Source organism: Pelophylax lessonae (assembly GCF_965119305.1).
Source record: "Pelophylax lessonae genome assembly, chromosome: 1".
Classification (NCBI taxonomy): domain Eukaryota; kingdom Metazoa; phylum Chordata; class Amphibia; order Anura; family Ranidae; genus Pelophylax; species Pelophylax lessonae.
The window spans coordinates 576078852-576102561 of record NC_138768.1 but is presented as its reverse complement, the minus strand read 5'-3'; the positions used below and the strand labels follow the sequence as shown (position 1 = coordinate 576102561).

General features: G+C 44.4%; 1 protein-coding gene across 2 annotated transcripts in view; it reads right to left on the bottom strand.

Moving 5' to 3' along the window:
* Nucleotides 1–951: 951 nt before the first annotated feature.
* The window catches only part of HERC3 (HECT and RLD domain containing E3 ubiquitin protein ligase 3), a 136761-nt gene continuing 114002 nt past the window's right edge, over nt 952–23710 (bottom strand). Inside the window, exons 20-25 of one of the 2 annotated variants that reach the window (XM_082272057.1) lie at nt 20459–20625; nt 18073–18139; nt 9007–9089; nt 7076–7259; nt 6752–6854; nt 952–1161 (exon numbers count right to left, since the gene is read on the bottom strand). In XM_082272057.1, coding sequence (XP_082128183.1) covers nt 953–1161; nt 6752–6854; nt 7076–7259; nt 9007–9089; nt 18073–18139; nt 20459–20625 — 813 coding nt within the window. In that variant the 3' untranslated portion in view covers nt 952. Of the gene's footprint in view, nt 1162–6751; nt 6855–7075; nt 7260–9006; nt 9090–18069; nt 18140–18935; nt 19172–20458; nt 20626–23710 lie in introns of those variants that run through there. The other variant, XR_014225897.1, reaches the window with a different exon arrangement.

The following is a 23710-nucleotide window of genomic DNA, read 5'->3' as shown; positions in this document are numbered from 1 at the left end:
AATGTGATTAGACAGTGCATCATTGATCTAGTAGAATTAAATTCTAGATATGGTAAAACATGTAAGGGTTTTAGCAGTACAACTTGGAAAGACCCGCAATGAAGTGTTTGCAGGATCAAGGCATGTGCCAAGTTTAGACCAGCACTGAATGTGTTTTGCATAAGAAGGTTAAAAAAAATAAAAATATCCTGTATACAAGATGAGTCCACCAAAAAATATTTATGGGTGTTTTATTCAACTTAGGACCACAACCTTTACTGTTCCTTTCCTTGGGTCCTGTGTTCGATTTATTCAATAAATGCCGTTTACCTCTGTACCATGTAGGCTGCAGCTGCTTTCCAAAAGAACACATCAGCATGAGTAAGGAAAGTACAGCAAACATGCTACTACCAAACAGTTCCTCCAAAGAAGAGAACCCATCACCATCACAGAAAGAGCACTAACTGGGGAACTCCAACAAAGAACACCAGCTTAGACTTGATCAAAAGATTCCAGAAAGGATACAACACTAAAACTTTAAATTTCAATACTGTTTTAAAATGACTATTTAGTTTGAAGGATGAATTTTTCACAAATGCTCAGTGCTCACAGAAAAGCTTGGATAAAAGATAGACTTCCCAGTCTTGCTTTAACAAAGCTGAAAAAAAATGTCACATTTTGATAAAATAGCCTTTACTAAACCAACGTAGAAAATGCCAACAAAATAAGATCAAAGCAAAAGAGAGGCAACAGAATTATAAAAAAGGTGAAAACGTTGGAAATTTCAAGAAATAATTAAGAAATATTTTCATATGGGTTTTCTTTTTACATTTTGGTTCCTTTACAAAAATAGAAACAGGAGAATTTATTTTAAATGTATACAACATTGGGTGTATTTTACATTAATATTAAATAAACCCATAAGAGGTAAAGTGCATTTTGATCGAGGGAAGCTCGGGAACAAAGGGCAAGTTTAAGCTAGGCTGAAGCCCTCATAATGGTCTATGGCTTGATTGAGTCTTTTCCTGAGGGTTTCTTTGCTGCTGTACTTGGGCAGGTCCAGAAGGTTGTAGCATGTATGTGCCACAGGCAGGTAGTCTTCACTGCTGGATGTAGACTGGATGATGATATGTAGGCTGGACATGCCATAGATCGGTATACGATCACTGCCGGTGAGAAACACTGAAAAGACAACAGTTCACTCTTTAATGGATTACACTTACAAACGTTCTTAACTAATCAAGTTACATTTAAAAATACTGTGTACAAACCAGTTACAGCACTCAACACTGTCAATATAGAATAGTTACAATATTCGGAAAAGAACAGCCAGGGCTTTTTTCCTCAGTGAAAATTCGCAGGAACTCAACCTCCTCCCACTCTTCAGGGGAGTTTAGGTATGGCTGGCCCTCAGCATCAAATTGTGGGTGTGGCAAAATTGCACTAAGAGTGGGGTATTATTACCTACCAGGAGTGCACTGTGTACAGAGTGCAGGGTTGCGGGGTGCACTATGTACAATGTGCAGGGTTGAGGGACGCACTGTGTACAGAGTGCAGGGTTGAGGGACGCACTGTGTACAGAGTGCAGGGTTGAGGGACGCACTGTGTACAATGTGCAGGGTTGAGGGGTGTGCTGTGTACCTCCAGGTCCCCCCCCCCCCCCCAGTAAAAAGCTCTCTCCCCAGATTCCAGTATAGAGCTCACCCTCCCCCTTCCATTAGAGAGTTCTCCCCCCGCCCTGAATTCTCTCCCACCAGCCTAGAAAGCATCAAAAAGTGGAGCTGCTGCAAAAAAGAGCAGCTACAACTTACATTAGGAGATTGCACAGAGCAGGCTGCTGGCAGGCTTCAGGTGTAGCCTCCGCAGCTGTGTATAACCCCCTTCCCTTCTCGGCTCTCATATAGAAATGTGCAGGGATGGTTCTGAGCAGCCGCTGGGAGAGGAGCGCTGCCACTTGTAAATACAGTAGCAGCACAGAAGAAAAGCCCTGGGAACAGCTGAAGCACCCTCTAATGCTACTCTAAAACTCAACATGGCAAGCTTCCTTTTCTCTTTTGTTCATTGACGGACACAGCTCCAGAATCTTCTTGACCATTGGGTTATGCTGCCCCCTACAGGAGTAGGACACTAGGCAGGAAAAAGCTTTACCACGCCTATGGGCCAGTCCCAGGGGGTATACTCTCACTTCCTGCCATAGGCACTCAGTTTTTTTCTGGTGGTCCATTCGTGGGCCCTGGGTCTGCGTTCCCCTGACAGGATCACAGTCAGCGTCCCTCACCTGCCTGTTTTGTGTCTATGCAACAATCCTAATTGTTATGTTTCAGGGTGAGCCTAGTATGCTTTTTCCTCCTACTTGACTAAATTGTCGCAAATCAGTGACCTAAATGCATTATGTCGGTGCCTAAGCGTTTTTGCTAGACGGTAGCCCTTTGAAAAGTCCCTGTTTGCTAGACTGTATCCCTTTGAAGAGTCCATGTCTTAAAAAAGTGGACAGTCCCTCCTGTGGTGCATTCTCAGGATTTCAGGCCAAATAACTCCACTTTAATTCCGGTGGAGGAGTCTCCGGCTTTTAAAGACCCCCTTTAAAGGGAGAGCCGAGACTTTGGTCCTCCACGTGTTTCCTGTGGCCGGTTCGGGACTTAGGCCGGTGTTCACCATAGCATTGGTGTCCCAGACTTTAACGGAGTGGGCAAAGCTTTTGCACCAGAACCTGGAAGGGGGAACAGCTTTCCCCTGCCCTTGTGAGCTTGCAGACCAATTGGTCTAGGGGTTGCAGTTTTGTCTGTGGTGGCTCTCTGGATGCGGGTCCCTTGGTTTCTAGGCTGTCCATGGCAGCAGTGGGCCTTCGGCACCTGATATGGCTGAAATGCTGGTCTGCGGGCAGTCTTCTAAGACGGCCTTATCTGTTCTCCCCTTTTTGGGGGTTCGCCTGTTTGGATCTCTCTGGATGATATCCTTAAGGGTCTTACAGGGGGGAAGAGTACTCTTCCACAGGCTGCTAGGGGCAAGGAGTCTCGTCACAGAGAGCAGGTTCTTCCAGACCTGCAGGCAAGCCCTTTTCTGCCCGAAAGGACGCTCTCACCCATGTCAGAGGTGGGGAGACGTCTTCGCTTCTTTCCAGACCCATGAACCTTCCTGATTCAAGACAGGTGGGTCCACGAGCTGATCCGGTCTGGCTACAAGATCAGGTTTCGGTCTTATCCTCCAGTGAGGTTCTTTCCTTCGAATCTACATTGGTCCCCAGACCGCCTGCGGGATCTCTTCCAGGTGGTGCAAGTCTTTCTACTACAAGGGGTGATTTTTCCGGTTCCAAAATAGGAAAGTTTTTAAGGTTTCTTGTCAAGTCTGTTTACAGTTCCCAGGAAGGAAGGCAAGGTACGTCCAATCCTGGATCTCAAAGCTTTGAACCGCTTGTGCGGGTACAGAAGTTCTGAATGGGGTCCATTCGTACAGTAGTGGCATCCCCACATCAAGGACGCTTGCCTTCATATTCCATTATATGTCAGTCACCAGTGTTTCCTCCACTTCCTGTGAGTGCAGAGCATGCTCAATCCATGGCATTACCCTTTGGGCGCCGCAGCCCCTCGGGTATTCACAGTGTTGGCCCCAGTGTTGGCATTGTAGCGGCAGTGGGGGATTGCGGTACTGGGTACCTGGATTGTCTTCTTCTGCAAGCACAGTGGCCGACTGCTCTAAAGGACAACCTGGACATTATTGTGTGGACTTATAGGAGTTTCATTGGGGATTGAACTTAAAAAAACTGCTCTGGTTCCGTCCACCAAGTTGGACTATTTGGGTCTGGCTCTGGATCAGCTTCAGCCAGGGTTTTTTTTTCCCAGGGGAATAAAAACTCCAAAGCTGCAGGGTGCGACTCGGCTCCTGCTGTTCAGCAGTCAGTCTTCTTTCTGGACTTGCATACGGGCGCTGATGCCTGATGGTGTGAGGCGGTTCCGTTTACACAGTTCTATTCGAGCCTCTGCAAAGGCACGGATATGCTCAAGGGGTCTGGACGAGTCAACACTACTGATCAATATACTGGAACTTTGGGCGATAAGATTTGTCTGGCTCATTGGCCAAATCTCCTTTAGGAGTGCCAGGTAAGGATCTTTTGGACAATGCCACGACTGTGGCGTATGTCTATCACCAACGGGGCACAAGAAGTGTCCTGGCGGTTCAGGAGGTAGCCGGCATTCTAAGGTTCAGCTGTTTCTCCGGTCGGGAACTCCCGAGGTGGACCTGTTGGTCATCATCTCAACGGGAAGGTACAAAGAATTGTGACAAGGTCTCGGGATCCTGTGGCCAACATCACAGACACACTGGTGTCTCCTTGGGGCCAGCATCTTCTGATATACGCCTTTTCCCCGCTAAAACTTCTGCCGAGTCTTCTGCGAAGGATTAAGGCTGAAGGGATCTGGTCAGCCTAGTGGCTCCAGACTGGCCTCCTCAGTCTTGGTATGCCGATCTAGTACGGCTGGTTGCCGATGCCCCTTGGAGACTTTCTCTCAGAGAAGATTTTTTGGCCCAGGGACCAATCTTCCATCCTGCTTTACAGTCACTGGTTTAATGGCTTGGCTGTTGCAGGCCAGGTGTTGCAGGATAGAGGGTGGTCTGAATCGGTGATTCCCATGTTTTAAAAGACTAAAAAAACTATACCTGTAGGAAGGCTTTACCATTGCGTTGGAAGGCGTACTTTGCGTGGTGTGAGTCTCTTGGGGTTCATCTCTTCTATTTCGGTGGCTCGGATTTTGGCATTCCTCCAAGGAGGTGTTGAGCAGTGCCTGGCCTTAGGTACCGTCAAGGGCTAGGTTTTGGGCCTTGGTGGTCTTCTTTTGCCGTCCTTTGGCTACACATTCTTTGGTTCCCACCTTTATTCAAGGGGTTTGCCACTTGGCTCCCCATTAAGGTCTCCGTTGCCTGTTATCCAGTACCCGCCTTTCGGAAATATTTGTGAGGTTCCTCTGCTCACATTGTCCCAGAAGGTAGCCTTCTTGGTGGCTATTACTTCTGCACGCAGGTTGTCGGAGCTGGCGGCACTGTCTTGTCGTTCACTTTACCTGGTGGTTCACAGAGATAAGGGAGTGCTTCACCCTTGTCAGTCGTTCCTTCTTAAGGTTGTTTCTGGTTTCCGTCTGATTAATGACATTGTGTTGCCTTCCCTGTGTTCTAAGCCTCAACATCTTAAGGAGATTGCCTTGCACTTTCTGGATGTGGACCGGATGGACCTCGCAAAGGGTTGGTCGCTTTTGTGACCATTTCCAGATGGACAAGACGGGCGGTGGTGCAGGCCTATTTCATCAAGGGTCAGGTTTCTCCGTTCCCTGTTTAGGTGCATTCTACGCGGGCGCTTAGTGCCTTTTGGGCCTTCAGTCATCAGGCGTCAACAACAGAGAAAAGGATTTTATGGTAAGACAAAAATCTAATTTTTTCCTTCTCACTATTCCGTTTCCCTGCAGAAGAAAAGTGAAATACTCTGTACTTCTGGGTATGGGAAGCATGTGACGTACTCTGCTTGCTCAAAAAGGACAATACTGGTGCTTAGCGATTGGCCACTTATTGTGGTTCCATCCCTATATGACCAAACGTTTCCAAAAAATATTAGATGTATACATCTCTCCTGTATGAGAAAATGTATGACCCTTTGAGACTACTATAAGATACCATGTAACTCCAAAATTTGTGTACGGTTTTGTTTAACCACTTCAATACCAGGCACATTCACCTTCCTTTTGTTCAGCTTTCAGCACTCTCACACTTTGAATGCCAATTGCGTGGTCATGCAACACTGTGCCCATATAAAATTGTTATTTTTTGAGACAGATAGAGCATTCTTTTAGTGGCATTTAATCATCGTGTTTTTTTATTTTATGCTAAACAAGCGAAAAAAGACCGAAAATTAAATAAAAAAAAAAAACACCTTTTTAAATTTCTGTTATAAAATGATCAAAATTAGTAATTTTTCTCCTTCACTGATGTGCGCTGATGAGGCTGTACGGATAGGCTATTGTTGGGGCTGCACTGATAATCAGTGCCCTGATTATCACTGTAAATGTCCTCTGTCACACTTGCCGGTTCCTGGCTCACCTCACACTGTGACATCATGTGAGGAAATTTGTTTACATGTGATCAGCTGCGATCACATGGTAAAAGGCCGCTGCGATTGGCCTTTTACCCAGATCTGTGATCAGCGATCACAGAGTGCACCTGTGGTTCTGGGAGGACGTCCATGAATGTGTATCAACTTTTCTGTAAAATCTGCTAAAACTTTCCTATATATGCTGGACATGTTGGTTTATTTAAAGGATAAGTCCACCCTAAAAACTAAAATCCCTGCATCTATAGATCTCCGCGTTCTAACACTAAGCTATCTAGCCCTGTAAAGAAGAAATCAGTATACTTATCTTTTTTGAAGCCGATCCAACACGATTTCCAGCGGCGGAAGGACACGGCTGACAGCGGCTGTAAAATTAATGGGATGTGATGTCACCCATAGAGTTACTATGGGGCTTACGTCGTCGGCTGTGTCTTCTGCACCCGCCTCCACAGCGAGCCTGCGGCTGACAGCTCAGTGTGGGATCGGGTCGGATCGGCTTCAAAAAAGGTAAATATACTGATTTTCTTTTCTTTACAGGGCTAGATAGGTTAGTGTTAGAACGTGGAGATCTATAAAGGCAGAGATTTTAGTGTTAGGGTGGACTTATCCTTTAAGGTATACAGGTACATCCAATATACCCACACGATTTCTTACAAAACAATATTGAAATGCAAAACTTACACAGAAACTGCTTCTTCTTCTCCTGAGGAAATTCATGGAATGTCTCCCAGAACATCCTCATAGTTGGGTGCTCTGCAGAGTAGTCACCTTTGTATATAGCACTCTGGAATAAAAAATAAAAAAAACACACACACATAGATTACTTTTCTTGTCCATTAGTTTTCAGTGTACACTCATTTATATATATATATATACTTCTGTATATGTTTTTCTGTACTATGTGTTGATGTCAAAACACATCTAAAATTCTTATATTGACCTCAGTTTGTTTGAAAAGCCTAGTGTCAGAAGTTACCCACAATGCCTTAGTATCGTCGAGCTCACCTCTTCCAGTTCCTGCCAGTTGTAATTGCTGCTCCCAACAACCATGGCTCTCAGTTCAGATGGCTGAAACAGCTCCAGCACTTTCCCACCACAGACTTTAAGGAATCCTGTAGAGAATGCCTCATACCATTCATGCACTGACTGGTTAAAGACATAGTTGACATAAGCATCAACAAACTCCTGCCTAGAAATAGAGAAAAAAAAATAAATACTGTACAGAATAACTGAAAAAAATGACACTTTAAGAGTTCCTCAAGCATGTAGCAGCGTCTGCATGTCATTGCTCATTGTAGGCTTTCTGAAGGTGTCAACGGTGGAATATTCCTGGCCATTGAGCATCGACCTGGCTGTTTATAGTATCCATCAGAATCCCATGTGATTGGTTGACAACACAGGGAAGCAATTGAGAGACTAGGACTGAGCACTGTTAGCCATAACCGAAAATGGCTGAACATTGACCTTCAAGGCAGGATTTTCAGGTATTCTTACAAAAAAATGCAGTACAGAATATCAAAAGTCTTTCTTAACTGGAGTAGCATCAAGTCAGAAACAGTAGCTGTGCTGAATAAGATCCTCAAAAATATATTAAGCAAGGTAGAGAAAGGGATGCAACAACCCCTTATGGCTTAATTCTGATAACAGTTTTGCATTAACATGTTGAATCTAGTATTAAATACAGTTAGGTATGAACCAAAAAAAAAAATAGGGAAATAAAGCTTCATGACAAAACAAGCTCTCACAGAAGTTCAGTGTAGAAGGGTGATTTAGGGTTACCAAAAAGGGAAGGACGATTTCCAAAATAGGGAACATGAGAAAGAAGCTCAGAGAGATACAGACTTAAAAACATCACCATGTATTCGTTTCATGAAAGGTGCAGATTTAAAAAACTGACAAATTACTTTTGAAATTACATTCTCATATAGGGTGTACTTGCCTCAATCCAAATAACTTGGTATTATTTCTGCCTGCTCTCTCCTTCCTCTGCAATTTGCATGAGTTACTTCTCATTATGGACACCAGGCAATCCCAAGAAATGGCCTCACCCCCCCATCCAGCAGACAACAGGCGATTGACAGCCTCAGCTGTGAATGTTTCCTTATGTGTAGAAGAGGTGTGTCCCAGGGCCATCTTACCGAATGGGCAGTTGCCCAGGGGCCCCACTTGCCCAGGGGGCCCCGCCTGCCCAACAACCCAGCCCCAGCCAAGCATTAGTCCCAATTCCCATGTGCATCCCACCGCTAAACTTAGCAGGCGGCAAGCACCTGTCGGCCCTGCGCTGCTGTCAGGCCACTTGGGCCGTGAAGGGGAAGCCCACAACTGCAGGAATGCCTGTCCGCCTCCACGGGAACAGGCGCACACAGGACAGTCAAGTCTGACTCCCATCCATGGGTGTTCACCAGACCCAGCTGTCAAACTTGGAAGCGGTCATTAGCCTGGCACTGCTGTACCCATAAATATCGCCTTATCGATAAGTTGCATTTTTATTCTCATGGGTGATAGGTGTAGGCAGGGCCCCAGTGCACTGTATTGCCCGGGGCCCTTTAATGCTCTTAAGATGGCACTAGTGTGTCCTTTCCTTTCACTCAGGTCTCAGATTACACTCTGCTCTATGGTGTGCAATGTATGAAGTCAGATTACCGACCTCCGCATTCTGCAAGCTCAGAAATAACCCTTGATGTGCGAACTTTGAATGGCTGTAGAGAAGAGACGGGTAATGATAAAAAGGTACAACTTATGTAAGAGTATTTGTTTCATCTCTATGTATCACATGAGGCCAGTCACTTGACTGGGTATATGTAAGGGTTTACAACCACTTTAAAGCCAGTTGTGACCATTAAAGCCTGGTTAGAAAATGTTCACAATACACCCAGTGCCAGGGATGGATTTACAGCCCTCCCCAGTCATTGGTATTATCTTTTCAGGTAACATACCTGTTGTCTTTCTTTACAGTTATTTTGTCTCCTCCAGGTAGCAAAGGTTTCAATTCAGTCAGGCCATAACTTTCCCGGCATATCTAAAAACACAAACATATTCAGCACCCACAGATAACATTCTCCAATGAAGCCCAAGCCTTTTTTATAGCTTTAGAAAAAAATAGGAGATGGTTAGACCCTCTGCTCTGTTTCACTGCTGTCTGTTTCCACACTGGCATTATTTCCCCTCACTTCCTGTCACTGAGATACCACAGGAAGAGAGGAAACCCCCTTTTATACAACCATCACCATTACAAGTGTCCCCATTGTAAGGTTCTCTCCAACTTCAGTGAAAACTGGAAAATTTTGAATTTCCCATCTCTTTCTGTCCGGATGACCATGGTCACCAAGAAAAAAAAAAAAAAGAGCGTGAATCTCTCCAGCATGGACATATATGGCAATAAAAGGTTCAGAATAGTGGTGTTGTACCGGTCTTGACCCTTAAAGGCTTGGCTATGTTAGTTTGTGCAGAGTGATTCGGTAAATTGGTGGATGGAGCCACCATGTAATTACAGAGAAATAAATATATTCATCAGAACACATTCGTAATGTGATAATCTCAGCTTTTTTTTTTTTTTTTTTACATATGAAATAAGGCGTGAGGCTTTTTATGTGAATGAATAATGAGAAAACATATTTTCAAGGTTTACTGGTGAAGATCTTTATTTCTTATCAGTAAGAATCAAATCCCTTCCTTACTTTACACATTAAACGTGGTGTGTCCACGTGTCAGTGTCTGTGTTCCATACAGTCAGTACTGTAGAATGATTCAGTTGAAACCCATTGACATAAGGATTATGTCTAATAGGGGAGTTTTCACTGAAAATACTGCAGGGTGTAAAGCTCTAAAAAACCATGTGTGACTATATAGGTAATTACTAAGCTAGGATACTCCACGCCATGGTGAAGACGTTTATTATAAAATTAGCCAAACAAAGAAGATCTTTAATCTTTAGTGAAGTTATGTTTCCATTCAATATGTTCACTACTCATAATACATATACACAAGGTCTTTTGTTGTGTTAGGAATGATCAGACTCTAAACAATCATTTTGTCCATCAGACTTGCACCTCCCCTGGATGTAGGTCAACAGATCTGCCAACAAAATTTCCAACCCTGCGCTGCAACTTGTTGGTCATTATTGAAATTGCTCAGTCCTTCTTGAGAATATCATGTGATAGTGTTAGAAATTATTATTTTAAATATGTCTTAATGTTTTCAGGTGTTACATAATATAAAGCGTGGGGTCAGCAACTCGTTGATCGAGGCCATCTGACACAGAGATCACAAACCCAACATGCCACCAGCTCCTGACCACACCTGCCACCTCTCAGATCAGTGTGGCAATTTACAATATATAAAGCCGAGTGAGGGAATTATTAAGTAAGGAGAGGGCTTGACGAGAATCAGTGAGAGACAGCCAATTCGTGAGACATGGGATTCCTTGCCCAGCCAGTGCTGCAAATCCACTAGCTTTGTCTGTGTTATTGCAGGTGGGACCTGCAATACAGGAGACCACACCGAGAAGAAGTCAGGTGACGAAACCGGTAGGGCGTGGCTTACAGGACACTGAGACAGCACTGCTCAAGCATTGGAAAGGAACTGCTTCACATATCCCTGCTCACGGACGGCTTGAGCAGAGGATCAATTTTACACAGCACAGATCCCTAAGTGTCTGGCAGACACCATCCTAGTCTTATTATGCAGTATAACGCTATGTGTGGCATCCCTCTTTATCCCTCTATGTGATTCCACTCATTTAAACCTGAGCTGCGGTGACAAAGGAGAGAGGAGGTCAAGGATTAATTAAAATGTGAACAAAGCTTGATTGCTGGTTTATAATTTTACCAGCAATATATCTGGTGAGTTTACCCAGGCACTAATTACTGTGGTGGAAGGATCCTCACTGACACATCACAAGCACCTTGGAATTTATTTATTTTTCAGCACTATTGGCACTTTTCTGCACGGGAGGATTAGGCCCCGTTCACACTGGGGCGATCCAACTTCCCCAGGCGACCACAGAGGTCGCGGCGCGCTGCTCGCACCGCGACCTCGGAGCGGCCGGCACGGACTTCATAACATTGAAGTCTATGCAGGTCGCTCCAGGTCACCCCAAAGAAGCTCCGGACCCTTTTTCTAAGTCGGAGCGACTTGTGTCGCTCCTATTAGAACGGGTCCATAGCTTCTGTATGGGAGGCGACCTACGGCCTGACAGGTCGCCCCAGTGTAAACGGGGGCTTATAATAATGAACTTTATTCAATGGACTTTATTTTTAATTGTTTGATATGAGATTATTAAGTTTGAGAAATATTTTTTAGTATTTTACTAATGCTCGCATTTTTTCATTTTTATTTTTTTTTTGCACTTGCACTTTTTGCACACACAATATATTTTTGTGATATAATTATTTTTTGCTGATTGTTAATTTTTTGGATTTATGAATATACACTATTGCACTGACGCACCAGCACCTTAAGTTTGCACCCATACATACCAAGCAATTGGTTTCAGGTGCTGATTAGCATTAGCACTTATAATTAGCATACATTTGCTTTAGCATTTTTTAATTACATTAATTTCACTACCATCCCATATTTATTCACTAATATATATATATATATATATATATATAAATAAATAAATAAATAAATAAATTTCTCGTCATACAATTTTTTCACAGATATTGCGCCTAATTTATTTTCCTTACTTGCTATAGTTCAGAGGCTGCATTTCTGGTGATTAATTGTTTTTACACATAAGCTTCCTGGGCGCTGGTTTCCCCATTTGATTTAATACAGGATTTACGGCATGAGCTCTGAAAGTTGGGCACGGTACACCGGTCCTTCAGAGCACATGCACTGGTGATGTCACCGACTGCATGCAGTGTGAATATCTCCTAAACCGTCAAGTTTTAGAAGCTATTTACTGTACCTACAGGTAGGCCTTATTATAGGCTTTCCTGTAGGTACAAGAAAAAAAAAGTGAGTTTACAACCACTTTAAGCTTTGGCAATTAAATCCTGGAAGCTGATTGTTTTTTTATGAAGAGCTGCACCAGATTTTGAACTTTCCAGTTTTAATAAATTTCCCCCAAAATGTCCACCAGATCAACAGGTATTTTTCTGCACTTGCAGAAAATGTACTGAGCCAGGAAAACAAATGCAGTCATCACATCAGAGGACTGGTAAGCTGCCACATATCACATTTTTCTTTTTCAGAATGCACAAGAACACATAAAGAAGTTGCTATTAAGACAATGGGGTTGATTTATTTAAAACCGGAGAATGTAGAATCTGGTGCAGCTGTGCATGGCAGCCAATCAGCTTCTAACTGCAGTTTGTTTAATTAAGCTTTGACAAAAAAAACATGGAAGCTGATTGGTTTCTATGCAGAGCTGCACCAGATTTTGCACCCTCCAGTCTAAGGGCTCTTTCACACATATAGTCCGTCAAACAGACTCCGCTTTTCTCAGCGGGAGATCGATCCGCCGATCCCCCGCTGAGCAGGAGAATGACAGCTGTTCTCCACACTGTGTGTGGAGACACAGCTGTCACAGCCCCATACATCTCTATGGGGGAATCGGATGGGAACGGACCGTCCATCTGTTCTCATCCGATCCGCTGGACGGATGGAAAAACCAGAGTTAGAACTTACCGGTAACTCTGTTTCCAGGAGTCTTCCAGGACAGCCCTTGAGAGATGGAGCTCCTCCTACCAGACCGGAAACACATTGCCATCAGCTCTTAAAAGGCGGTCCCTCAGGCACCTGGTCAGTTTTATCCAAGAACCGAAGGACAGAGCTGAAAAACAGTTAAAGCATAATATGGAACATTACATTAATTTCTTTTATCAATGTATAAGAGAGGGTGGGAACCTGCTGTCCTGGAAGACTCCTGGAAACAGAGTTACCGGTAAGTTCTAACTCTGGTTTTTCCCCAGTCGTCTTCCAGGACAGCCCTTGAGAGGATTAACAAGTACTCACCCAGTTCCTTTTTTAGGGGGGGACCACTGCTTGGAGGACTTTCCTTCCAAACACCTGATCCTGACTACCCAAAACATCCAGACGGTAGTGTCGGACGAATGTTGACATGCTTGACCACGTTGCGGCCTTGCAAATCTGCTCAGGGGTAGCACCGGCTCTTTCTGCCCAAGATGTGGCTAATGCCCTTGTGGAGTGTGCCTTGAGTCCCTCTGGCGGGTCTAGGTGCAAGATTTTGTATCCCTCTGAGATAGCTATCTTGATCCATCTGGCTATGGTCCCCTTTGAAGCCTGCTTCCCCTTGCGTTTTCCTGAGAACAGGATAAACAGGGACTCAGATGTTCTGAAGCCCTTTGTGGCTTCTAAGTAGGCAATAAGGCACCTTCTGACATCCAAATGGTGCAGTTGTTCTTCCTTGTCATTGGATGGCCTATTGCAGAAGGAGGGTAGTGTTATGTCCTGGCTTCTGTGAAAGGTAGAGGCGACCTTGGGTATAAACGTTTGGTCGGTCCTGAGTATGACCCTATCCTCCAAAATCTGTATGAAGGGTTCTCTAACAGAAAGGGCCTGTAGTTCGCTAACTCTGCGAGCGGAGGTTATAGCGATAAGAAAAACTGTCTTCAGGGTAATCGCTCTTAAGGAAGCCTCTGATAATGGCTCAAAGGGTTCCTTAATCAGCGCCCTTAATACGATAGATAAGTCCCAAGTCGGAAATTTACGACAAGGTACTGGTCTAAGTCTAGCAATTGCTTTGCAGAATCTGCTAATGAGGGGATCCTGTTGTAAGGAAGTTTGTAAATAAACTGATAGGGCAGCAATCTGTACCTTAATAGTGCTTAAGGACAGGCCCTTGTCGATACCTTCCTGTAGAAATTCCAGAATTGTAGGCGAGTCAGACTCTCCTTTTTTGGATTGTGCCAACCACAAGTTAAACCTCTTCCAGACTTTCTGGTAAATAGCTCTTGTGACTGGCTTTCGGCTCTGTAGCAAGGTCTTGATCACCTTGTCCGAGAGCCCTTTTAATCTTAAGATGTCTGATTCAGATACCAGGCTGCCAAGTTTAGCATGGCTGGCCTGGGATGAAGTACTGGTCCCTGCGACAGCAGGTTCTGGTTGACGGGTAACATCCATGGTTGTTGATCCGTCAGGGATAGTAGCAGTGAAAACCAAGCCCTCTTCGGCCAGAATGGCGCAATCAGGATTAACGTAGTGTGTTCTCTCCTGAATTTTGCTAGGACCCTTGGGATTAGAAAAAGAGGGGGGAAGGCATAGCATAGTCTGAAAGTCCATGCGGTCTGAAACGCATCTACTGCCATCGGCTGATCTCGAGGATTGAGCGAGCAAAAATCTGGCAGTTTGGTGTTCGCTTTGTTGGCGAATAAGTCTATCTCCGGATAACCCCATCTGGATGTTATCTGTGAGAAGACTCCAGGGTCTAAGGACCACTCCTCTTGTGAGATCAGTTGTCTGCTCAGAAAGTCTGCAAGGTTGTTCTGAGTACCCTTGAGGTGCACTGCTGAGAGGGACTTCAAATTCTGCTCTGCCCAGCGAAGGATTCCCTGTGCTACCCTCATTAAGGTGGGACTTCTGGTTCCTCCCTGCTTGTTTAGGTATGCCACGGATGTTATGTTGTCTGACCTCACTTGTACGTGTTGGCCCCTGAGTTGCTCCTGGAAGGCTGCGATTCCCTTCTCTATGGCCTTCAGTTCCCTGCAATTGGATGAACTGTGTCCTTCTGAAAAGGACCAGGCTCCCTGTGTCCATTGATTCCCTAGATGGGCTCCCCATCCCCAGCTGCTGGCATCTGTTGTTAGGATGCATGAAATCTGAACTGTCCATGGCAGTCCCTTGTGTAGGTTGTTGTGGTTCCTCCACCACCATAGTTCCTGTTTTACTCCTGCTGGGAAGCCTACAGCACCTGGTATTCCCAGGCGGTCTCCCATCCAGGTACTAACCAGGCCCGACCCTGCTTAGCTTCCGAGATCAGACGAGATCGGGCGTGTTCAGGGTGATGTGGCCGTAGGCCTAGGATCTTCGAGAAAATTCTCGGCGATGACGAGAGTCCGAACGGAAGTGCTCTGCTCTGGAAATGATGGATCCTTTCCCCGATCTTTATTGCTATGCGCAGATGTTTCTGGGATCCCTCCCTTATGGGGATGTGTAGATAAGCATCTTTTAGGTCCATAGTTGCCATAAAACAATCTTTTTGGAGCAAATTCCTTATAGAGTAAATTGACTCCATGCGGAATTTTTTGTACCTTATGGCGGTGTTCAAAGGTTTCAGGTTCATTATCAATCGGAATTTTCCTGAGGGTTTCTGTACTAGAAACACATGCGAATAGAAACCCTTTCCTTCCTCTCGTTTTGGGACGGGAACTAGGACCCTTTGATCCACCATCTCGCCTATAAGCAGTGGCAGAGCCTGTGCTTTTGCCGGGTCCCTTGGTAGATTGGTAATTGTCAATCTTGAGGGGGGTTTTCTGCCGAATTCCAAGGCATAACCCCTCTCGATGACTCCCCTGACAAAATTGTTGGAGGTTAGTTTTTGCCATTGGGGGAGGAATCTCTCCAATCTTCCTCCCACCTGGCCTCCAGCGTCACTGGGTCTTGGGATTTTGGCCAGGAGGGTTAAAGAGCACATTTGCCCTTGATTTCCCCTTCTGGCCCGTCCAGTGCTTCTTCGGCCTTCCTGTATCCGTTTGACCTCGGTCTTCCCTGGCTTGTCCCCTATAGGGACGAAAAGTCTTCCTTTGAAAGGTCCTCTTTTTGAACGGGAAGGTTTTCTTTCTGTCCGCCGTCCGTTCTAAGGCTTCATCCAATTTTGTGCCAAAGAGGAATTTTCCCGAAAATGGGACACTGCATAATCGCAGTTTTGATGCTGTGTCTCCGGACCAGGTTTTGAGCCATAATGCTCTTCTGGCTGAGACGGAAAGCGCCGCTGACCTGGCTGACAATTTTACTGCTTCTGTTGAGGCATCCGAAATAAAGCCTACTGCCTTAAAGAGCATAGGGAAGGACTTTAGTACCTCTTCTCTTGGGGTACCTGCCGTCAGGTGTTCCTGTAGTTGCTTGAGCCAGAACTCAAAGTTCCTTGCTACACAAGTTGTAGCTAACGCGGGCCTTAAATTGGCCATAGCCGTATCCCATGAACGTTTTAAGATGATATCGTTCCGTTTGTCCATGGGGTCCCCTAGGTGTCCCATGTCTTCAAAGGCCAAGTCCGAATGTTTGGACACTTTAGCCAGGGGGGCGTCTAACTTTGGCGCCTGGTTCCACACTGATTCCTCATTGTCATCAAAAGGGAATCTTCTTTTTAAGGAACCTGAAAAGAATGGTCTCTTTTCAGGTTCTGACCACTCTTTGAGTACCAAATCCGTCATAAGTTTATGTACCGGGAATACTCTAGCCTTCTTTTTGTTCAGGGCTTGATACATCTTATAGTGTCTAGATAAGGGGGCCTCCTCTTCCTTTATTTCCAGGGTCTCATAAATGGCCCCCAGAAGATCCTGGACCTCCTCTATGGAGAGTTTGTATCCGGTGGGTTTGACGGCCTCCCCCTGTCCTTCTTCCTGTCCAGAATCTGACTGGGAGGAGTTTGGGTCCATGACCCTCGAGGGGTCTTCCCTGCTCAGTACTGGTTCCCCTGAACCTGAGGCTACGGGAGTAGGCGGGGAGGAGGGGCCTGGTGGAGTAGTGGTGGGTACTTGCACCTCTGCGATTAATTTCCTGAAGGACGCAAAGGTAGAATGTACCTCGTCCTTAAAGGAGGAGAGAAATTTTGAGAAAGGTGAATCCTCCTCGGCTTTCAATATGGCCGAGATGCATGCTGGGCATAGGGTCTTTGAGTAGTTGGAGGAAAGCCTGGTGGCACAGGAGGGGCATTTTTTCTTTTCAGTCTTAGAAGTTCCTTTAGAGGGTTCCTTCTAAGAAAGGGGTACATAGGCAAATATCTTTACTTGTGACCACACAAAGAGAGAGGAAAAAAAAAAAAAATATTTTTGGAAAACAAAAAACCCTCTCTGTGCCTCCCTGTTACACTGACAAGTCCTATAAGGACTCTTCAGTGCTTCACCCCTTCCACCACCACTATGCTGCATACTGTTCACAGGAGAAGGATACTGGCAAGTGCCAGCCTACCTGTGCTGAGCCGGTGTTCGTCTCCCCTGCGGTGTGTGGAACCTCCATCGCCTTGTTCGTGGGATCCGCACTGCATCCGGCATGCTGTGTAGGCTTCCTCTTCCTTTTACACCGGCTCCGGCCCTCCCCTTCCTCTCTGCGCCTGGAGGCCGGAACCGTGACCTCCGGCGCACAGCGATGACGTCACCGCCGCCGGAAGTGACGCACCGCGTCTTCCGGTTCACGGTACATCCAGCGAGGCCGCAGAGCGGCCCTGCCGCATATACCGCTTGGTGTGCGGTCATCACTGCCCTCTCCCTCGCCGGGCCCTGGAGAGAGTGGGGAGCGGGGAACTCCATCGTCTGTGGAGGGAACCCGAGGCCATGGCTGCTCCTGCTGTAAGGTGAGGGTCCCAGGCTGTTGCGGTGTCTTCCCGGACAGTCCTGAGTAATGGAGCTCATCCAGCCCTCTAAGGTGGTTCCTCCTGGCAACATGTCTCCTCGGAGTGAGGAAACACAAAAAACTGACCAGGTGCCTGAGGGACCGCCTTTTAAGAGCTGATGGCAATGTGTTTCCGGTTTGGTAGGAGGAGCTCCATCTCTCAAGGGCTGTCCTGGAAGACGACTGGGGAAAATAGGGTTTCCATCCGTCCAGATTTGATGGATCGGATCGGGTGTCAGCGGACATGTCTCCGCTGACATTCGATGCCCCATAGGGATGCATGGGGGGACCATTCAGATCCGCCAAAAAAACAGACAGGCGGAACAGTCCGACTGTGTGAAAGGGGCCTTAGTAAATCAACCCCATTGTGATCTTTCACCTGACATGATCCTCTAATATTATCCTACTAAGTGAAACATCAGCAGAAACATTTTGTATAATCAGTAACATCATTATATTGTAATTCACAATGCAGAGATCCTTACTGTAAAGCTAAGGCAGAAAGTTTCCTCAACATCTTCTCCAGGATAGTCTAGAAGTTGTTGTAGGCTCCTATAGGAATTATAGAATGATTTTAATAAAACAAAATTAAAGGATGGATTTAGAATAAGTTATGCACACAGGTAACACAGCATTTCAAGACAAAAAACAAATAAAAATAGTTTTGAAACCTTTCCAGCACTCATAGAACAAAACAATGTATTTTGATTCAAAAAAGGCAATTACGTGTAAATCAACCACCTGTCTTTTTCATTTAGCCCTCGTTCACATTGAATGCGGCTTTCAAATCATGCAACTTCATCTGAAATTGCTCGACTTCAAAGCCGCATGTCAGTGCAACTTCAGGTGTGACTTTATGCACAGATGTCTATGCAAGTCGCACCTGAAATCGCCAAAAGTAGCAGGAACTACTTTTTCAAACTGATGCGGCACTGCAAAGGTCGGCCTTGCACCAATTTGAACATGGCCACTGCCAACAATAGGGTGCGACTTGTCATGCAATTTGACCTGCCAAATCGCATGACACGTCGCTCCAATGTGAACGAGGTGTTAGGTAGTTTGTTGGAAAAATTTGATCTTTAAAACTCATTTTGTCTGGTCTCCTACCTAAAGTCAACCATGCCATTCCTCTTGCCATCTCACCTAACAGTACTTGTTTCCCTCTCTAATGTGACAGCTCTCTAGCAATCTCTACGCAATCATCAACTCTAGCTCAAACACAGGGTCCTGCCATTTGATTAAAGCTGGTCATACACCGACAGATTTTTTTTTTCAGTTTGAACAAAAAATGGCTTTCTCTATCAGCTTGTATGGCAAGGACAGATAAATTGTCTACTGCGGGGATTACCTGAACAGCAGTTGTGCCTGAATGGATACAGCCGTTGTTCAGCCAACAATTTTCTGCCCAAATCCTTGGGTTTTTCAGTGGCAGGATGACTGGCAGGAGGTGGCCAACAGGAATATTCACTAAGCAAATTTTGTCCTGCTCATTAGGAACCAGATGAAATTCGCACTGCACGGCTAAGCTTAAGACCATAGCTTCAGGACTGTTCAAGTTACATGTTACCTATGGGAGCATGGAGTCTTAAAATAAAAATAAATAAAAAAAAGGTGTGTGTGTAATCACTTTAATGCCCTTTATAGGATATAATTATAATAATATATATATATTTTTTTTTATTAGGTGTACTTCACTGAATAAAGAGTATTTACATGTGCTGTACCCAGTATTTCCCCTAAAGTGGTTGTAAATTCTTACATATACCCAGTGAAGTGACTGGCCTCAGGTGATACACGGAGATGGAAAAAAAAAAAAAAACCACTTCCTACATAAGTTGTACCTGTTAACGGCAGTCTTCTCTTCGCTACATACGTTCAGAGTTTAGAATTTATAAAGCTCATCTGAGCTGTCAGAAAGAAGGAGGCAGAGAGCTGAATTGACACTCTGCAGCGCTCAGGGAGGAAAGCTCTGAGAGCTGATTGGAGGGAAGGGACACACACCCTTCATACAGCACACAGAAACAGAGCTGTGGCTGTCAATTAGCTGGAGGTCCCTCCCCTGTCACCATTTTTCTCTTGGTGTCAGGAAAGCTTGTCAGAAGTGACTCATGCTGATAGCAAAGGATTGAAGCAGCAGACAGGAATGACACTTAGTGCTCTGAATTGAGACACTCTATAGTACACACTATAGAGCGGTGGTTGTAAACTCCAGTCCTCAGGACCCACTAATAGGCCACATTTTAAGTATTACCTTGGGGAGATACAGACTAGAATACTGCAATCACTGAGCAGCAATGGATATCACCTGTGATGTATTTCAGTTATCTTGCAAACCTGGCCTGTTAGTGGGTCCTAAGGACAGTAGTGGAGAACCACTGCTATAGAGGGATCTGCTTTGTTCATATATTTCTTGTCTGAGGTTTATAATTACTTTAAAGTGGTATTCCAGCCTCCCCCTCCAAAAATTACACATACTGTAGCTGCTGACTTTTAATATTAGGACACTTAACTGTCCTGGAATCCAGCGATGTCAGCACCGCAGCCGATGTTTCACAGGTGGGTCCCTACTACGAATGCACGAAGTGCGCTGCGCTCGGTTACTGGCCAGGAAGCAGAGGGAGGAGGGGGGCCAAACTTCGGATGTACCTCGCTGCGGCGAGGTCCGACGGAAGTGGGGACGGTACCTGTCAAAAACAGGTACTCGCTTCCCCCGAAAGGTGGCAAATGTGGCACCGGAAGGGGTGGGGGAGACAAATAAGCAGAAGTTCCACTTTTGACTTTCAGATAACTAATTTCTTTTTGAATGCCCATCTGTAAAGTTTTCCAAGACATGTGCATGTGTCACATTGCTAAACAATTTGCTACACATACCTTCCTTCTGTGGGCGACAACTCCTTGAGGTCTTCTAAATTTGCTGGAACATTTAGGAGCTTCTTATACAACACCAATGGGAAGTGAAGGTCAACTACTGTGAAATTATAGATGGCTAAACCACACATGATGCCAATCAGGTGGAACCAGTTATGTTCTACAAAACACTAAACAGAAAACAGTATGATAAGAATCAACTTGTAAAAATGAGTCGCTTAAAGAGTAAAAATGTTGCCCCCAAACTGGATACATGGTAGTTCTAGACTAGAGGGACCCAACTTTCCTGAAAATTATATATACTGGTTTTCTCAGTGTAAGAGTTAAGTTTTCTGTTCTCTCCCCAACATCTATGCTGCTTAGGAGACTAAGTCTTTGTTCACACCGGTGTGACTGGTCATGCAATTTGACAGTTCCAATGAAACTGTTCAAATCGGTGCGACTCCAACTTTAAAAAAAAAGTAAAAAAAAAAAAAAGGAGAAGGTTCCTGTACTATTTTTTGCCATTTCAGGTGCAACTTGCATAGATATCTGTGCGTGTAGTTGCACAGATGTCCGGCAAGTCACACCTAAAATCGTACGGACCTGTGGCACGTATTCAAAGTTGCATTTAGTGTGAATGGGGGATAAAGTGTTTTCATTGAATATCATTATTTTAAAACTGAAAAAGAGTCCCAAAACCATATTTCACCACCAGGAGCAGCTGTTGGCGTGATAGAATTACAGCTTACAGTACTAGTAAAACCCAGGAGCCTCTAGCACAGGAAGCTTTCCCCAAGTAGGGTAAAAGGCAGTCAGTGATTTTTTTTTTATAATAAATGAAAAAAATAATCTTCAAGATAAGGGGGAGTGAAGCGTGACCAGTACTGGAGCTCTTCTAAGTAAATGCAGACACAAAAAACAAAGGAAGCCAGACGAGAGCCATGTTAAAGAGAACTGTGAAAAAGCAAAATACAGGCCTCTGCTGATCAATGCTTCCATTTCCTGTTTTACAGAATCTGTAATAGTCCTGGAGCAGTGGGTGCAGTCATAACAATGCTGAATAGGTTCACCAAACCCAGAAATTAGGGAGTCAGTAATAGCTACTTCAATCAGTGGCTTCTGGTATTTTGCTTTATGAGAAATCCCCTTGAACATCAAATTGTGTATGTACATGAGGAACATGTGTGGCTATTTCTCCATGGTCATCTGTTGTGCTATGCTCTGCAGTACAGTGACATCTGGCATTGTGCAAAATAATCAAAAATCGGCGCTAATTTATGTATAATTCATAATCCAAAGAATATCCACATAATCCAAATATAAAACTGGTGCACTATAAATACAGAATCTTGGATAATAATACAGTGTCTAATAGATAATGTATATTCTTCACAACAATGTGGGAAAATAAGAAGATATAAGGTACAGATGGATGAATACACACAGTACAGATGGATGATTTGTAGATGGTGAACAAGATATGTACTCCAATATGTGAATCCGATATAGAAGAGGTGTATATAAAAGGTGTCTTCACTAATATAATAATGTAGGTGTACGGTACAGATGGATAAATGTGTACATTATTATATTAGTGAAGACACCTTTTATATACACCTCTTCTATATCGGATTCACATATTGGAGTACATATCTTGTTCACCATCTACAAATCATCCATCTGTACCTTATATCTTCTTTTTCTTTTCCCACATGGTTGTGAAGAATATACATTATCTATTAGACACTTTATTATTATCCAAGGTTCTGTATTTACAGTGCATCAGTTTTATATTTGGATTATGTGGATATTCTTTGGATTATGAATCATACATGAATTAGCACCGATTTTTGATTATTTTGCACATTGTCACTTTACAGTGGGGACACTGAATAGAATTGGCTGCTTTTTCTTATTGTATTTGATTCACATTGTTTCATTTTTATTTATTCACATCACTGCATATTTGCACATTTGATATTTTGCACATTTTCATACCACCTAGTATTTTAGAGTCAGACCCCTGAGGTAGCGCATTGGTCCTTGCTTTTTATCTGACATCTGGCATTACACACTTCCATTCAGTGGATGCTGTAAATCAATGACTTCCAGGTGTTGGCAGCATGTGGCTCTTCTGCATAGTAACCATAGTGGAGTCGCTTACGTACATATGCCGGCATTCTTTTTTTGTTAACAAAGTCAAAACATTTTGGAGATTGGATTAGGTGGAGATCATGATGTCACAGCCCCTCCTAATCTACCAATAAGAGGCTGCATTCATTATGAAAAATACAAGGAATTCTCTGAAAGGCAGCCATGCAGAGTATGCAACCCCCTGTGGTTACTATGCAGAAAGACAGCCACTTGGCACAGCACCCAGAACAACTTGCTTATCACTGTAGTAGCTTGGGCTACTGTACTGCTTTACAGCTTACTCAAAGGCTGATCAAGTATCATATATGAATACATACATTGTGCAAAGCTGGCCCAATTTAATTATGCAAAATATATCATCCCTGGACTTCAGCTTTATTTGCATTTTCTACTTAATGATTAATGTTGCTTATACAGCATTAAGCCACGTTATACGTTTTTTTGGGAGCCCATTGATTTGAATGGAAGTCGCATCACAAGTCGGAGCCCGACTTGTGATGCGACTTCCATTCAAATCAATGGCCTGAAAGCCGTATCAATGACGGCTCCTAGGCAACCATTGATTTTGAATGGAGGCAGAAAAAAAAAGCTGCCAAAAGCCGGCATGGCCAAACGTGCAATAAAGCCAATGGAAAAAGCTACTGAAAGCAAGTTTTTACAGCTGCTTTTTCCTGGCGTTAGAAGTGGCTCTGCAGCTCGTTTTTTCTGATGCCCTGTGTGCATGGGACCTTACTCAACCGTTGTAAATGTATTTTCTGGCTGAAAAAGCTGCAGAAAATCTGACATAGGCACAATTTAGGCTACCAGTAAAAGAGAGTCTGTTCTGTATGCAAATTGGCAGAAGTGGGAGATGCACCCATGAGCTTGTAATAGGGAAAGAACTCAAAGATGGTGCCGTGACACGGCCCTGGAGAGTTGCCATCCTTTTGCTATTCTGCATGGAGGTGGTTAGTGGATCTTAAGAGTACATGCACAGCTTAAAGCCGGCTATAGAGAGTGCGATTTTCTTTCCAGGAAACAAAATTTATATCGCATGAACAATACAACAGGCTGGTTGTCCCCAAGTTCAGATCTCTTCCTGTTCCATTCCTGCTGAACTGGGTGAGATTTGAACTGTCT